At 37.0% G+C, this 16,668-nt stretch overlaps 2 protein-coding genes across 2 annotated transcripts; one reads left to right on the top strand and one right to left on the bottom strand.

Annotated features, from left to right (window-relative positions):
- Positions 1 to 242: 242 nt before the first annotated feature.
- LOC131334670 (protein BONZAI 3-like) lies at positions 243 to 11,072 on the bottom strand. Its single transcript, XM_058369799.1, has 16 exons — positions 10,374 to 11,072; positions 7,759 to 7,806; positions 6,804 to 6,952; positions 6,665 to 6,713; positions 6,337 to 6,393; positions 4,854 to 5,033; positions 4,613 to 4,747; positions 4,086 to 4,147; positions 3,860 to 3,959; positions 3,659 to 3,773; positions 3,499 to 3,575; positions 2,723 to 2,860; positions 1,928 to 2,092; positions 1,725 to 1,838; positions 1,475 to 1,571; positions 243 to 698 (listed from the first exon to the last, which is right to left on the bottom strand). The coding sequence occupies exons 1-16, from the start codon at positions 10,524 to 10,526 to the stop codon at positions 553 to 555; spliced, it is 1,785 nt and encodes a 594-aa protein (XP_058225782.1). The 5' UTR covers positions 10,527 to 11,072; the 3' UTR covers positions 243 to 552.
- A 1,031-nt stretch (positions 11,073 to 12,103) lies between these two features.
- On the top strand, positions 12,104 to 15,915 carry LOC131332909 (photosystem II CP47 reaction center protein-like). Its single transcript, XM_058367220.1, is given in 3 exon segments — positions 12,104 to 12,336; positions 12,338 to 12,484; positions 15,777 to 15,915. Coding segments are annotated over 3 exon segments (519 nt in total).
- The last annotated feature ends 753 nt before the right edge of the window (positions 15,916 to 16,668 follow it).

Here is a 16,668-nt window from a genome sequence, read left to right as displayed (position 1 = left end):
ATTATTTCTAAGAACGTTGCTAATTATGATTACACCATCAGGAGCCATATTTTGCACAAACATTGTTAACTTTAAAAATCTATTACCATTGATTATGTCATTGTGGATAGTCTAAGAAGTTGTCAAATTTGATTATACCATAGTGACACATACTTTGGACCAACATTGTTCACTTAAAAAATCTTTTAGTTTTAGTTATACCATTGGAGATACTCTTAGAAAAAAGCAAAACCTAAAAAATCCAGGCCAACCCTTGAGATTTTTCTCATTGTATTATATTCCAACATTTCACATTAAAAAATGATTTGAGAATCAGACCAGAACAACAAAAAAATTCAGATCGCGGTTTGCGAAGCCAAGATAATTGGACTTTCCCAACCATGCACGATTTTTTTCTCTTTGCTGTCCTCCTCCATTTTTCTTTTTCTGTTCACTATCCACATATGTTCATCTTTATACAAGTACGTATAAAAGCATGCAATATACACGGTATATCGTAACAAGAAACGAGAGGCATTTACTCCACATGTTGGATTTTCTTTTTAGTGAAATTCAGACACCATAGGGATGATGATCTTGAGCAGAAGGAGCTGGAGGCAAATTAGCAGCATGCGGTTCGATGTTTCTACTCCGCATGTAAGTCAAGAACTGACCAGGTAGCTCTTCCAATAGACCCTGAACAACGGTAATCTGTCCACCTGCCCCGAAAAAAAACACAAAAATTTAAGGTACGAAACAATACTTGTTAGCTTGACTGCATGTACAAGCACAAAGGGAAAAATACCAGAAAGGTACTTCCAAGTTAAAAGACAAACTCACAAATCGAAGGAGATGGAGGGGGAAAGAAAGAGGGGACATGAAACCTAGCACCGTATATAATCGAAAGAAGTTCCCTCTCATCTGAGTTTCAAAACCCAGATCAGGTTGTCAACAGACCATTCTTAGCGCTTTTTCGGTAAGAGAAACAAAAGAATCTGGCAAGCGATTCTTAGCTTTTACAAGACTCTCTCTCGCACTCAGTATTGCAAATGTACAATTCGGACAGCAGTTGGATCCCGTGCATCATCTCTTGCATTTATCATTTCTGTCCCCAATTGACCTAGGTTTTATTCCAGCATTTAAATTTTCTGATCCTGATAGGGATTGCAACAGTCGATTTGGTGAAGGTTTTGCAAGTACCATACCCAAACTAGATGTATTTACTTGCACCAAAACCTACTAAAGCGATACCTAATGAGTATGGTTTTCAATGTAGCACAGAGGAAGAAAAAGGAATAAAAAACTAACATTGGATATGTACGTACATCTGCATAAATTGATAGAAACTAGAAATGAAGAGAGGGCATGAAGCACCGAGAGAAACTTAAATGTCATCGAGGTAAGTGTCATGTGTCCATACTTCATAGGTAAGTTTAAATGTCATTAGTGATTCAAGTCCTTGAATTAGTATAAACCAAAATAAGAATGAACTCACCATGCACTTCACGCATTGGAACAAACTGCACAATATCCCGTGTGGCTACCCTTCCTGTAGAACTCTCCAATCGACGCCCAGTGTCAGCATCAAGTATCTGCCAGAAGAATTGTACCACAAACCAAACATAGATGGCGATTTTGCGGAATTAACACTTCATAGTTCACAGGAAACGGCTAGGGTAACAAAATATTACGAGTAATAGAAAACTATATGCAATATCAGGAATCCAACAGAAAACTACAGATACCTCCATTTGTTTGAAATCTGCGCCACCCACTCCAACAATCAGAATTGAAAGTGGTAGATCAGATGCTCTTACCAAAGCATCTTTAGTTTCTTGGAGATCAGTAACGACTCCATCCTGTAAAAGCCATGAAGTAAAATAATTGAGCCAAAACAATAAGAAAGAAAAGAAAATGGAAAGGAAATCTGTTATCATTTGTCCTATACCGTTATAATAAGCAAGACAAAATACTTGCTGCTATTGTGGGAGAGCGAACGAGAAGCAATTTCGGCAGCTGTGTTGATCACTTGACCGAATAAAGTGGGTCCAGCAAGCGTAACGTTATGCAAAGCACTAGCATAAGAAGCCATGATGCCTTCTACTCCTTCAACCTATTAAAGGAGAAAAAACAAAAGGCTTTGTCAAACTCCTATCTAGTACTACAACGCAACAAATAATAGGTCAAAAAAAAAAGTAAGTTAAACAGCAAGATATATCATTTCAACATAGTTCCTCTAGTAAAGGTGCATCTTTGGCTGATAAGGCCCTCTAAAGTTTGAACTGGGGCAGATTAAAGCCAAAAGATAAAGAAACCAAAGTAACCTCACAACGACTGCATCCTATTATTTATGGGCTTTAATACACAAAATAATATTGGATTGCCATAGTTCTGAATAGGGCCGGCCCTAAGGTGAAGCCGGAGGTGCAGCCGCTTTACGCCTTCGGATTTTATGCAAATACCAGGTCCTGTTGTCCATATAATACGATTATATAATATAAATAATTTTGTCCGTGTTATTACACAAGAGGTCTTCCAGGTCAAGTGGTGATGGCTGCCTATCCAAAAACAATTGGTCCCTTGTTCGAAACCCAGGAGCCTTGTTTTGGAACCATTTTTTTTTTTCCTTCTTATTTTCCTGTTGGATCGTGATTCACCAGGGACTGCCACACCAGGGTCCATACCATAGGAAGTAGACGTTAAGCAAGATTAAAAGAGGACAACCCTTGCAAGAAAGTTTTACCTCAACACAACCTGCACCTCCATTCAAGTTAAAACAATGAGATACTGAACCATCATATGTCCTTCCACCAAAGCCCCAAGCAGGAAACCGCCTATCAGAGTCATAAAATTGTATAACCTCCCCAACCTCCATTATGGCCTGTAAGGAATTCAGCCAGTAAATTATACACACACAAAATTGTTTTCCTATAGAGAGGGGACAAAATTGTTTTCCTATAGAGAGGGGAAAAAACAGCAGCACGCAAACATCAAGTGTCACTGAAGATAATGATGGAATGAAAATGTTAGGATACAGGAAAACTTTGCATGAAGAAGTGTCCAGGAAAGGGAAATGAATGGTTCAGATTCACACCGTTCATTTCCCTTTCCTAGACACTTTCATGGAATGTTTTCATGTACCATACCATCCCTCCTTTTACTTATGTACAAAAAAATTATCTTGAATTAACTGGTGTTTTCCCTTTTGTTCTATTCTTCCATTTGTATAAGAGAGGCATGGCCTCATAGTGCCATCTTATTATAAAATCTACTCATCAAAATATCAGGAAGTCGACCCTTAACCAACCTTAAACAGGTGTGGTGATTATTGTATCAGATATTTGCCAAACAATTTTATCATACTGACTAACAGCCATAGCGATTCAAATGACATAGGGAAATCTCCAAGCTGACTATATTATCCAGCTTTATTAGACCATTGAAGCTGGGCAAAATTCATATTGTTCAGATAAAAGGATGATCCCAGGTTTGGGAACAATCAAGGTCACAGCATCTTACCTGCTGGTAGGCATTCAACCTCCCTGACGGATCAATGTAGTGCAAAGAATCTCGACTTAGTGGATTACCATTTGAAGCTGCAAAAAATACGAACGTCAGTGTATGAAGCGAGCAACTAAAGTTAATTACCAATTTCTTAAACAATCAAAGAGTTAATTACCAGTAAAATCAACAGCTACCATAAAGTTAAGCTCGAATCCATTAGAGATATAATCAAGAAAACTGTTCAGTTTCTTCTCAACAATTCTATCCACAAACAGTTGGCTCTTCAGAACCTATACACACAAAAGTACAAGGTGCATTAAGAAACGAGGGCTGCATAACTGTAGTTGAAAACCTCGTCCAAGTATAAAGAAAATACCTTCTCATGATTTCGGAGACGAGAAGGTGGCGAGATAAGATTTGCACCAACTTTTTCGTTGTGAATTTTTTCAAGATCTGCGACTGACTTTTGCAGTTTACTATAAACAATAAAATGCAAATTTTAGTGCTATGACCCGGACAGAAAACGATAAAGAAGGAACTTACTGAAAAGCAACAATTACTAGAAAAATAGAAAATTGACTCCTAATCCACTCGACAGTTACCCGATTAATACATGACTGCCATTGCCATTGAAATCAAAACACTCGATAACCAACGGATTTTCCTGCACCATATTAAAATTCTCTCAATCAACATGTGAAAAAAAAGAAAAGGATATCAGTTAAGGTAGAATATTGGTTAAAATTCTGGGTTCTCATCACAATGTTTCTTGTTTGTTGAAATGATATTTGTGTCCTTTCATGTACAAGTCAAAAATGACTATTGCTGAGGGCCATCACATCAAAGAAAGCTCTTAGATTCCTTGTCCAATTACATAGGACTACAACAGACACCAAACCCAAACAAATTCAGTTCTGGCCTCTCAAAAGAACGGTCTTGCTATCTCCACCCACTAGGCGGAGGATAATATGCCAATAATTCCAAACAAGTTCGGATATCAACGCATATCTCACGGATATTAATACACTTTCACAAATATCAATATACATTTCTTGGATATCAATGCACCTTTAACCTATTATCCAACACCCTTTGGGTAGGTTAGAATAATCCAAAGAAGAAAGTTTACCTTGCTTCCGAATTGTTGTGTAGTAAGAGATAGGGGCTTCCAAAGTGGATTCAAGTTGTTGGTCACAACTTCTGTTTTACAAATTGGTACAGAACCTCCATTCTCAACAATCCTAGAAATCCTTAGGAAAGGATCCTAAAGATGAGTAAATCAAAGATAAGTAAGAAACCAAACAACTCTTTAAGTAAAATAAAACTCATGGCCAGATAGGCACAGGAGTACAGCTACTTAATATACGTACGCTCATGGAAAATAGGTCCTTGTTTTCCAAGTGTGAACAACGAAATGTTATCTCAACAGCATTCCTTGAAGCAACAGTTTCCTCTGCATGGACAGTAAGTGTCCCCAAGTTTTTCAGACCACTGCGCCCATGTTTGTTCTGAAGCTTTAGAGTCAATCTCCGACTTTGTTTAGTAACTATCTGCCATGAATTAAGCAAGGGAAATTTAGACATATAATAGGATAAGGATCTGAATAGGATTCAAAGAAAATAACAGAATACAAGTAGAATCAGTTAGCCTCCAGTATACAAAGATTGTAAGGACTGATGAGAGATAATCACAAGGAAAAGCCTCTTCGAAAATAATAAGAGCATTGGTACATATACCCATGACTATGATCACAAACCCTATACTCCTAGTTTATGCTGCACAATTTTGGAGGATATACAAGCCTTTCCAACTCATGGGAAGTAGAAAGCATCTCCCTCAGAAAGCAACTACTTCCAAATGCTTGGCATGTGACTCTTCGTGCGCTGCAGCTTGAGTTTGTTTAGTCTATTAACTAAGGCTAATTCTAAAGTAAATGGAACCATACTTGATGAATGAAATTAGGGCACAAGCCGCACAATAATCTAGCGAGACACATGCATTAAGAGACCTTAGACAATGACAAATTCAAAGGTCATGCTCTGTTGCGCTTTCATTGGCACTCCACAATAATTCTACAGATTCTGGAGAGAGGCACAAACATGTGAGGGTTTGCCTTACAAGAAGATTACATATCAAGTGACCAACGTTATGTTACTTGACAAAGAAGCCTCTTGTGGTCACTGAAAACTGAGGTACTTTGGATACTTGGATACTTAAGCTGCAACACTTGTTTCACTTTTAAACACATGAGAGATATAAAATTTCTGAAGCAAAAAAACTTGAAGGCAAATAGTTAAGATATAATAATCAATAATGTGCATCTATAAGCATTTATCCGTGTTCCTTTTCTGATATCAGGAATCCAAAGTAGTTTGTTTCTATTTCCATAAAGAAGATATAAATAGATTCGTAACAGCAACAACAGAGAAAAATCAATATTCTCAGGCATACAAATAAAAAAATTTAGTTATTATTGTGTGTTTCCATGTGATGTCTTGTTTTTCTGAAAACTTGTGTCGGGGGAGTCTGTGTTGTGCCATATCATGTATTGGGTCTCTCCATACTTCCAGAGAACATATGATTCTTTCAAATGTAAGTAACATAACCAGTGCACTAAGAACGTTTTCAGTCTTTCCAAGGTCAATCCTTTGCCACTTCAGTGCGAACATCACACAAGCAACCAAACATGTCAAACACTTCCATTTTCATTTGTAAAAAGTGGATACAAGTTACCGCATTACATAACAATACCATAATCTGAAAAATTATGTCGGAGATAATACCATCAAAAAAGTTGGCACAAGGATCAAATAGAATAAACAGCTTGCATTGTGATTGTTCAAAGGCAATTACCTCAGAGAGCACACAACTGGCTTCACCAAGAAATTCTTGATCCTTCAACTTCAACATCTGCAAGACACCGTATTTTTCATATTTAGCTTCTGCAACTTTTTGTTAAATGCCGATGCTGAAAAGCTACATAAACTTATAAGTAACTTATTGAAGTAGGTACTTATTCCCGTAGTTACCCTTTTGTGAATGCTCAATCGTTACAAAAGGCAATGTAATTCAAATGTTGAAGCATTAGCAAATTGAGAACACATCTCAGCTACGATGGTGACGCCAAGTGAATTTTCAAATGATAAGAAAAAATAACCTGCAAGCAAAGACCATAACATACCTTCGCAGGTAAATTGTGGTATTTTGTATCAACATCGTACACATGAAAGCTGCCAGAACAAATGAGCAGACATTTGGATAGATTAAGCTTAAGGAAAAAGTAATTAATAACAATGAAATGCAGTAAACATAAAACTTACACCAAGGGCTGCAGTATCTCGAACTGATAAGAAACATTAATTTTCTCAATCCATGCAGGATCCAAAGAGTTCATTACCACTTCCGAGCGACCAAGCTCCTCAAGTGATCCATCCATGTTCTTTTTATAAACTACTGCCATAGGATCACTCTGTAATGAAAATGATATCCTTAAAGTTAAACGACCTTAGGACAAGGATTGACATAAAATACCTTCACAAAGCCTAAACAGCCATAATATCAAATGTTTCATGAGAACCCATAGAGGCTATTCACATGCAATGTGCACCCTACTTCCAATGCAGGGGAAAACCTCTACCGACCGAATTGTTGTGACAAATCCGCAAGGGAAAGGGTAAAGGAGTTCAACTATACGAGCTCTTGGTTAGCATTCTTTGTAGTAATATTCTTGCACCTTTCATATTAACTCCCAATACCAGTTTCTCTAAGGTCAGCATTACAGTGAAACAAAAAATAAAACAGCAAAGCGGGTACGGCAGAGCTTGCTCTTAGCATCATGATAGGGATGAAGCATGTCATCCACAAACATGATGACAGTCTCACAAGACATAAACAAAAGTGATGAATCCATAATAAGATGGCACTAGAGCACAACTAAGAAGATAGTAAGCAAAAACATACTCCCTCCGTTCTTAAACGAGAGTCCCTCTTTGGAATTCCAACTATTTTAGGGGACATGTAATCATTACACCTATTTTTCACCATTACCTCTATATTCTACCTATTTTGCACCATTTATATTCAAATAAGAGGGACACTTTTGGAATTTTATCAAAATTTCACTTCTATTTTTGGAATGGGACAATCATTTTGGAACATCCCAAAATGGAATAATGGACTCTCATTTTGGAACGGAGGGAGTATAGAATAGGGACATTGCGCAAAAAAAAATACAGCTCTTAGACTGTACAATTTTTCTAAATAAGAGAAGCTTACCTTAGAAACAATGTCACGGTCGCGTAATTTTGTAGCTGATAAAGATAACTGCAGTTAATTAAGACACATTATCACGTCATGCAATATAAATTGAGTATACAGACTCTACAAAAGAAAGAAAGAGAAAAGTATGTGGGGTCACAGGTGTTTGATGTGAAATCCTAACTCTAAGAAAGGGCAGAAGAAGTTAAAAAGAGTACTACTCCCTTGTCCCACAAAATGGTCCATTACGAAAATGCGTGTAATTTTCTGAGGAAAAAAAATTTCATGCATAATTTTTTAAATTTCTTTGCACTAAGAACTAATTGAGATCTCTTATATGATGTAAGAAAATTGAGAACTTACGCAAGGAAGTATTTTATTTTTTTATCCGAAAATTGCACATTTTTTTGCAGTGGAGCATCTTTGTGGAATGGAGGGAGTACTATAATAGAACCGTCGAAACCGTAAAGTCAAATAACAGCTATTCGAATGTATGATGCTAATAGGACCTGGTGATAAAGTCCACAATAGGGCATCTCATGTTGCGGGCCAAAATTAATTTCAAAGGACCAAGATGTTAACTCATATTTTTCATGCCACGCTGGCCAGAAATAAAAAGATCTCTACAATCATTGAGTCCCCCCTACTTTTGTGACAAGGACTTCCAAGTCTTGAAGCAGCAGCTTTGCCTTAATACAGAAATCTAACTCGCGAATAAGGACATAACAATGAGAATCTTGCAATGCTTTCATCAACAAAAAATGTCTTGAGGGATCAAATATCCATTTCCAGCACATTTCATCTGATTCATTTGGTGTACAACACTTTGTTCTTACCACTCACATTTTTTTTTGAATGGCTTTTGTATGGTTCAAATACATTTTTTTTTATCAGAAAAAATAATTTCATTCATCACAAGGATATAAAATGAAATCAGTACAATACAGTAGGAGTAAAAATGCATTGAGCAACTTATTTTCGTGAGATCTAAACCAACTTCTTCGCCTCCCGTTTTTTAAGAACACTTGCTAGCAAGACGCAAACAAGACTCCCAAGGGCCAAGCCCAGCCTACACCTAATGTTTGAACCCAAACACCAATACACCCCAAACCTAAAAGCAATTTGTCCAACACCAAGTCTGTTGTTCATCCGTTTACTCCAGCAGGTCAGAAATAAACGCTATTGGCCGTATTGTATGCAAAATAGCTTACAAATCCATTTTTCCTATAGTAAATTAATGTGCAAGAAAGGCCCAGCTTTTCTTTTTCAAATAATCTATCAAAAAGCTCAACACAATGCCAAATATCAAGATATGAATAATACTAACGGATTCGCGTGCCTTTAGGCACGTCGAAATGTATCATAGACTCAATTTAAATAAATTGATTGTACTACCCTATTGCTCTACGGAATAGTTGTAATTTCCACAAAGCGTCAGTTATCATTTTGAGAAATTTTCTATTTGAACATATAAGGCAACATTATTTACATAGATATATATTGCCTAAAAAGTGAGTATAGGAAGGGATAAATTTACTAGAAGAATATTCTCTGTATCTTTTAAAAAAGAAATGATCCGATGGCTATAAATTTAACATAAAGTGATCTAACGATAATAGAGGTTACTTTCATTTATATACCTAGACATTTTCAACAGAAACCGCTCAGTTTATAATATAGATGTTATGGTTACTTCCTTCAATTGAATAAGTTTCGTATAAGGAAAGATGCTAGAGATTCATGTGAGTATGGGATCTGGAATTGAAATTAACAATGGCGAACAAAAGGAATTGAAGCGAATGTGTCAAGCAAAATGCACTTCACATCACCCATGGAAACCAAATAGGTGGACCTGGCTCAGGCAGTGCCGTGATTTTGTTGTTTTTGAAAGACAACAAACGGGTGATTTACCGAAAACATAAACCAGGGGACTAACAACCCCATTGGATTTAGTGATTTCATGAACAATGAAAGGTTATGGTTTCTCACTAAATATGTCATCACCTTTTATGAGAAAAGGTGCGAAACAGAATAGACATCCTCATCATTTCTCACTTATTTTTTATCCAAAAAGATTCTTCATCCTATTCTTTTCTTTTCTCACTAAACCCCCAAGGGCTGTAAAAAGTTGATGAAAAGGCACTATGAAATTCCATATTTTCATTCTTGCGAGGACGATCCCAAAAATAGCGACTATATCATCACACAATTTTAGGGGGAGAACACGAAGCGTGATCCTCCGTACCCAAATTCTCTGTATCTCTATACCAAAATGTATTGCCGGGCCATTGGATCACATAATTTTTTTTTTGGAGGGGGGGGGGGGGGGGGGAAATAAAAAAATTCTCAGACAATCTAACACTCAAAATACATGGGTACAGAAGATCCACCGTGGGAGAAGACAACATTGGGTTTGGGGTGTGGTGGTAATTACATACAGAGATGTATCTACTGTGTCAATGTCTGCCAAAGGACAATCGCAATTAGGGTTTGTGTGGTGGTAATTGCATACAGCGATGTATGTACGCAGCATACATATTCTTCAACTGTGCCAAAAGGACAATCGCAACCAGGGTTTGTGTGGTGGCAATTGCATTTGAATACAGTATGCATATTCTTCTACTGGATTATACCTCGATTGGAGTGCAGAGAGCGTGAAGACCTTTGGTCTTGAAGAAAAAGTCTACAGCGTCGTTGTTCCCACCACCACCTTTATTCCCTGTCGTTTGCTGGGCCCCTCCCACCGCCTGTTGCCCTCCCCTCACATCCGAACAACATCCCCCCATCTCTCTCTCTCTCTAAATGTTTTTCTCTCTGTAACCTCCTGATATTCCTTTGCACAATATCGAAAAACAAACGTATAATTTCTCTCTCTTATAATCCGGCAGTCTTCTAACTCCTCTCCGGCGGTTTTTGGACCCTTCACGTGCCGAAATGAACCATGTTGATGCACGCCTTGCCTTCCCCGCTCAATACGACAGCGTAGTTTCCGGGTCAATCTCTGGCAAACGTATCAATAGGGTTCGTCATGGGTCAGTTGAGTCAATCAATGGAAATAGAATTCGAAGAACGACCAATCAAGTTCACCTAGGAAGCGCCGAACGAATTTTTCCGATAGCCGAAAACCTGCAAGGGGTTCTAATCTCTCTCCGTGTGCATGTTTATCAGATGAATGTCTCTCTCTCTATATATATAGGGTTCTAAAACCTGCAAGGATTCAATCTCTCTCCGATACAACGATGATGGGCTGTGTCTTAACGTTATTTTGAAGAACAATTTTGGAAAATAGGTCAAACCTCGTCTCAAATTTTGACCTCTGTTCTGTTTATTTTAATTTTTCCCCATTTTTGGGGGAAAACTAGTACGTGGTACTATTTAATTTCTTATTATTCTTTGCACAACAATGTTAGTATATTTCTTTCTAGTCAACAATTGCCTAGATTAGTTTGGTAAGTGAAATTACTTTTTTGCCTTTCTTAAAAAAAATGTTACTCAACACAACAACTTTCACAATCTCTCACTACATATGGGGTGTTCACACATAATAGTGTGTGTGTGAAGCCAACATGTATATGAGTGATTGTGTTTGGTATTGCGTTTGGATTATTGTGTGAGTATATTTTTGTTTTACATATTGGGAGAAAACGACATTCAACCTACTCCACCACTTAATAGGGCATCCGGAAACATTATCCGCATATCCAAATTTTTGCTTGATGTCCTTCCTTACTGCTCAGTCCTTCCTTACTGCTCAAATGAGAAAAACTTATCTTCTCCGGTCCTTTAAATGCACCCAACCGTCTAGTTTGATCCGTGTGGGCACTACTCGAGCCTGCGTTAATGATACAAACTCTTCACGTTTTAGAAACATGCTGAGAACATAACTAAAATGGTTTCCGATCAACAAATCCACTAAACCCGTTTACTTGAAAACAAATTCATCTTGAAATCGTCTCAAATGGTTCCCGATCAACCTTCTTTTTTTTTTTTTTTTCTGCGTGATATGAGTTCTCGACATGTTCAATAAGTGAATGATTTGGATCATTAACGCCGGCTCAAAAAAGACTCAAAACCGACCAAAGTTGGCCCTTCCAGTCTTAGAGGATTCAGATATGATAGTTATATACTATAATGGTAGACACACGTCCTCAAACTAAGATTGTATGTAGGTACTTATGAGTATAGAATAAATTTGATTCTTTTTGTTCTAGAACAGAATTAATCTATTATTATCAACAAAATAAAAGAAATGTTAATATTAACCCTTGGCCCAATATAATCCATTGAACAAGGGAAATCCATAGCATTCGTAGTATAGTAAGTTACGTGGTGTCTATTTTTCTTTAATATTAAGGATATTTTTATGGGTTTGTCTTGGTATTGTGTTCATTCCGTTATATTGAATGATTCCGCTCAGTTGCTTCCTGTCCATATAATGCATACAACTTTGATTGCAAGTTGGGCCAGTTCAATGACTTTGTATGAATTAGCGATTTTTGATCCTCCTGATATTGTTCTTGATCCAATGTGGTGATAGGCAAGTATGTTCGTTATACCTTTCCTGACTCGTTTAGGATTTACCAATTAATGGGGCAATTGAGTAGCACATGGGGATTGTCACGAATCTTGGAATTTGGAGTTACAAAAGTATGATCGGGGCACATATTGTCTTCTCTGACTTGTGTTTTTTGACAACTATCTGACATTGAGTGTATCGGAATCTATAAATATTTTGTGATAAACGTACACAAAGACGAAACCAAGGCTGGCTAACCGGGGCCACGGCAACCCCTAATTTGAAAAAGTCTATAATCTACAGGATTATCTAAGATTTTTATTTTACATAAAAGAATATTAGCCCTGTAATTTGTCATATACTACAAAAGAACTTAAAAAGGAGTAACAAACTGGGATTACTTTTTCACACGTTTCTTTTTTTTTTTTGTACAACAGGCCCACCACTCCTTTGTCTCATGCCACAAAAAAAAAACTCACCAATCACCACAAGTTTTCTCTCAATCGGGTATTAATTTACATTGAACTTTTTTTATACTTCTAAATCTTAAAATTGGGTGTAAGTGGAAGGTTCTGACTCTCCTTCTCTCCGTCAATGAGGCAAGTAGGAATCTTAATAACTCAAGATTCTCTTCCTTGAGCATTTAATTTGTTGTACGCATTTTTTTTCTTACTGTCATTGAATATTGCTGTGGTTGGCTGCTCTAATGGTTGTTGTTGGTTGGACATGTGGTTTGTGAATTAGATGGCGACAATTAGGGGTGGCAAATTGAACTCAGACCCATTAACAAACCCAGACCCGTCAACTAGAAAATAGACCCAACCCAACCCATTTATTAGTTGGTAAGAATGGGTTCAAACCCAGCTAACCCAGTATTAGTTGGGTCATAATTGGGCATCAATTGGGTCAACTTAAATGAAATGGGCAATGAAAGTAACCCACCAAATTTCATCTCTTAATTGGTCTCTTTTCCAAACCCAGACCCATCAATTGGTCTCTTTTCCCTCTCTCTCTCTCTCTCTCTCTCCCTCTCCCTCTCTCCCCCCCGCTGGTCTCTTTTCCCTCTCTCTCTCTCTCCCCCCCCGCTGGTCTCTTTTGCCCCTCTCTCTCTCTCTCTCTCTCTCTCCCCCCCGGGTCTCTTTTCCCTCTCTCTCTCTCTCTCCCCCCGTCTCTCTCTCCCCCCGCTGGTCCGAATTAAAAATCAATTGTGACCGGTAACAATTATTTTGACCAGTCAAAATTGAAAACACATCTCATCCATTAATTGCGCGAATGGACCCGTGAAATTGTGCTCCGCCGTGAATAAATTTCTCTCATAGTAGTCCCGCAAAGGATTTGGATTAAAAAATTGACTTATTTTTTTGTCCTTATTCAAATTTTTTTTTCATTTTTTTTGTTTTTTGTCATCTTTTTGTGACTTATTAATTTGTTTTGATGAGAGAAATCGAAAAAATAAAAAAATTTGATCGAAACTTAGAATTTTTTGAATAAAGACAAAAAAAAATCAATAAGACAAAAAATTACTTATTCTTGTCTTTTTGAAAAAATTTATGAGTTTCGATCATAATTTTTTTTTACTTTTCTAATTTTTCGATCATAATTTTTAGTATATATGTAATTGAGTTAATGGGCGGGTCGGGTTTGCTTTAAAATAAATGGGTCGGGTTGGATATGGGTAATTAGACTCATAGTTAATGGGTCTAAATGGGTCAATGACCCATTAAAGACCCAACCCACTAACAACTTACCTAATTTGACCCAAACCCGCCCGTTTGCCACCCCTAGCGACAATTAAGGGTGGAGATGTGAGTTCAAAGAAATCATTGGCGTATGAGGTATACTTTCTTGTGCTTGTCATCAAGGGTGCAAGTTTTTTATTCTTTCGAAGGGGGAAAGGATCCGATCATCTCACTTGCACTCTCCATAACAAGCACAAGAAAGTATACACAAACAAGAAAAACTTGATCTTCTCCTGTCCTTTAATTTTAAATGCACTTGACCGTCTAGTTTTGATCCGTGTGCGCTCTACTCGAGCCTGCATTAATGATACAAACTCTTCACTTCCTAGAAACACGCTGAGAACATAACTAAAATGGTTTCCGATCAACAAACCCATTAAACCCCTTTTATCTGAAAACAAATTCATCTCGAAATCATCTCAAATGGTTCCCGATCAACTCTTCTTCTTTTTTACGTGATATGAGTTCTCGACATGTTCAATAAGTGAATGATTTGGATCATTAACGCAGGCACGAAAAAGACCCAAAACCGGCCGAAATTGGCCCTTCCGGTCCTAGAGGATCCATGTCCGATAGTTATATACTATGATGGTAGACATACGTCCTCAAACTTGAATTGTATATAAGGTACTTATCGAGTATAGAATAAATTTGATTCTTTTTGTTCTAGAGCAGAATTAACCCTTGGCCCAAGATAATCCATTGAACAAAGGAAATTCATAGCATTCGTAGTACAATCTTTTTTAATGCAATTAGCGTTGTGTCTGTTCAATGCACAAACTAATTTGTGCGGACTCGACACTTTGTAGTGAGAACCACACAAACGTGTGGTGAAAAGATAAGTTAGGCCACCACATAAAAATGTCACTAGAGCATTAGATTATTTATTCTCAATTCTCCTGGAATCTCTACCCCTCTCCACGTCTCTCTCTCTCTCTCTCTCTCTCTCTCTCTCTCTCTCTCTCTCTCTCTCTCTCTCTCTCTCTCTCAATTTAAACAAATTAAAAAGAAAATCTAAAATCTAAAAAATTAGGGATGAAGGTTTGAATTGAAGGATTGATAAGCCTAAACACATTCCTATAGGATATTGATAGAAGATAGATAGATAGATAAAGTTACGTGGTGTCTATTTTTCTTTGATATTAGGGGTATTTTCATGGGTTTGCCTCGGTATTGCATTCATACCGTTATATTGAATGATCCCGCTCGGTTGCTTCATGTCCATATAATGCATACAGCATTGATTGCAAGTAGGGACAGTTCAATCGCTTTGTATGAAAAAAAATTTGTGGGCTCGATATTTTGTAGTGGGAATTATACAAATGTTTGATGGAAAGATAAGTTAAGCCACCACGTGGCAATGCCCATTGGGGCATTGAATAATTTCTCTCTCTCTCTCTCTCTCTCTCTCTCTCTCTCGGAATGGGTGCTTGAAGGCTTTTGAGACCATACAACACATTTGTTTAGTATATTGATTGATTAACGATTTTTGATCCTTAAAAAAAGGAAAAATCTGAAAAATTAGGATTGGGTGCTTGAAGGCTTGAGACCACACAACACATTTGCTTAGTCTATTGATTGATTGGCGGTTTTTTATCCTTCTGACCCAGTTCTGTCTCATACCACAAAAAGAAAAACTCATCAATCACCTCAAGTTTTCTCTCCACAGGGTATTAATTTACATTAAACTTTTTTTATACTTCTAAACCTTAAAATTTTAAATTTTTTGTTATTGCCTTATGGCTCCTGCGTATATAAAATCTTGGTTCTATTCTTGAACATACAGGAAAACCTTCTTTGGATTTGCCCAAGTTATTTGGAATTCATTTATTTCTCTCAAGAGTGGCTTGCTTTGATTTTGGGACATTTCATGTAACCGGCTTATATGGTCCTGGAATATGGGCGTTTGATAAACTTTAAACTAAATTAATTATTCTAAACGATGGTGCGGTTGGTATGATTGGTGTTTAGCAATTTTTTAGTATTTCTCAAATTTTTTACGACTAATCATTCGTATTCACAAAGGAAGAAGGAAAAGTACTAAAAAGTGGATCAAAGCTAAAGATAAACAAGATAAGTCGAACAAAGAGAGCAAAACTGTCATTTTTTAACTTCTTCATTGCCATTTTTTCTTTTTGCCATAGTTTTTAGTTTATGTGTTCTTTGTTCTGAAAGATGATGATGAACTGAAGTCTCATTGTTAACAAACCACCATAACATCAGTCTATATCGAATTCAACTACAGAGGGTGAACTTAATTATGCCTGCCCACCTTAGAGCAAGTATAACGGAGGAGCCAAATATGCATTTTAGGTATTTTAGAGAACCAAAAACACAAAATACCCCTACAGCAGACTCTGTATATGCCAAGGTAAAACCCATTTTGCTACAGTTCTTAGTTAAAAGTGCCGAAGAACTATTCATTAGGTTTTTTATACTTTATTCTTTTTTGTCAACTCATGCACTTTCTCTCTCTTCTCTCATTGGTTTCTCTATACTTTAAGTACATCTCCTACCAATAACCTAATAATATTATAATCAAAGAATAGGTAAAAAATCTGGATTGTTGCAGCTTGAAGTGTAAAGTGAATAGGTAAAACTACTGTTTGAAGAGTTTTGATAGCAATTTTACCGATTTATTGATGTACTTGCTCTTAGGAGCAAGTACACCAA

The sequence above is a fragment of the Rhododendron vialii genome, chromosome 7a (assembly GCF_030253575.1).
Source record: "Rhododendron vialii isolate Sample 1 chromosome 7a, ASM3025357v1".
Lineage (NCBI taxonomy): Eukaryota > Viridiplantae > Streptophyta > Magnoliopsida > Ericales > Ericaceae > Rhododendron > Rhododendron vialii.
The sequence above is the reverse complement of the archived record's forward strand: the minus strand, read 5'-3'. Positions and strand labels throughout refer to the sequence as shown.

Excerpts from the sequence above, each read along its gene's own strand:
- LOC131334670 (XM_058369799.1), bottom strand. The coding sequence starts at position 10,526 with ATGGGGGGATGTTGTTCGGATGTGAGGGGAGGGCAACAGGCGGTGGGA. Across the intron at positions 4,748-4,853 it reads AGGACCTATTTTCCATGAGC|GATCCTTTCCTAAGGATTTC; the intron begins GTACGTATATTA and ends ACTCATCTTTAG. Across the intron at positions 4,148-4,612 it reads CACAACAATTCGGAAGCAAG|GAAAATCCGTTGGTTATCGA; the intron begins GTAAACTTTCTT and ends AATATGGTGCAG.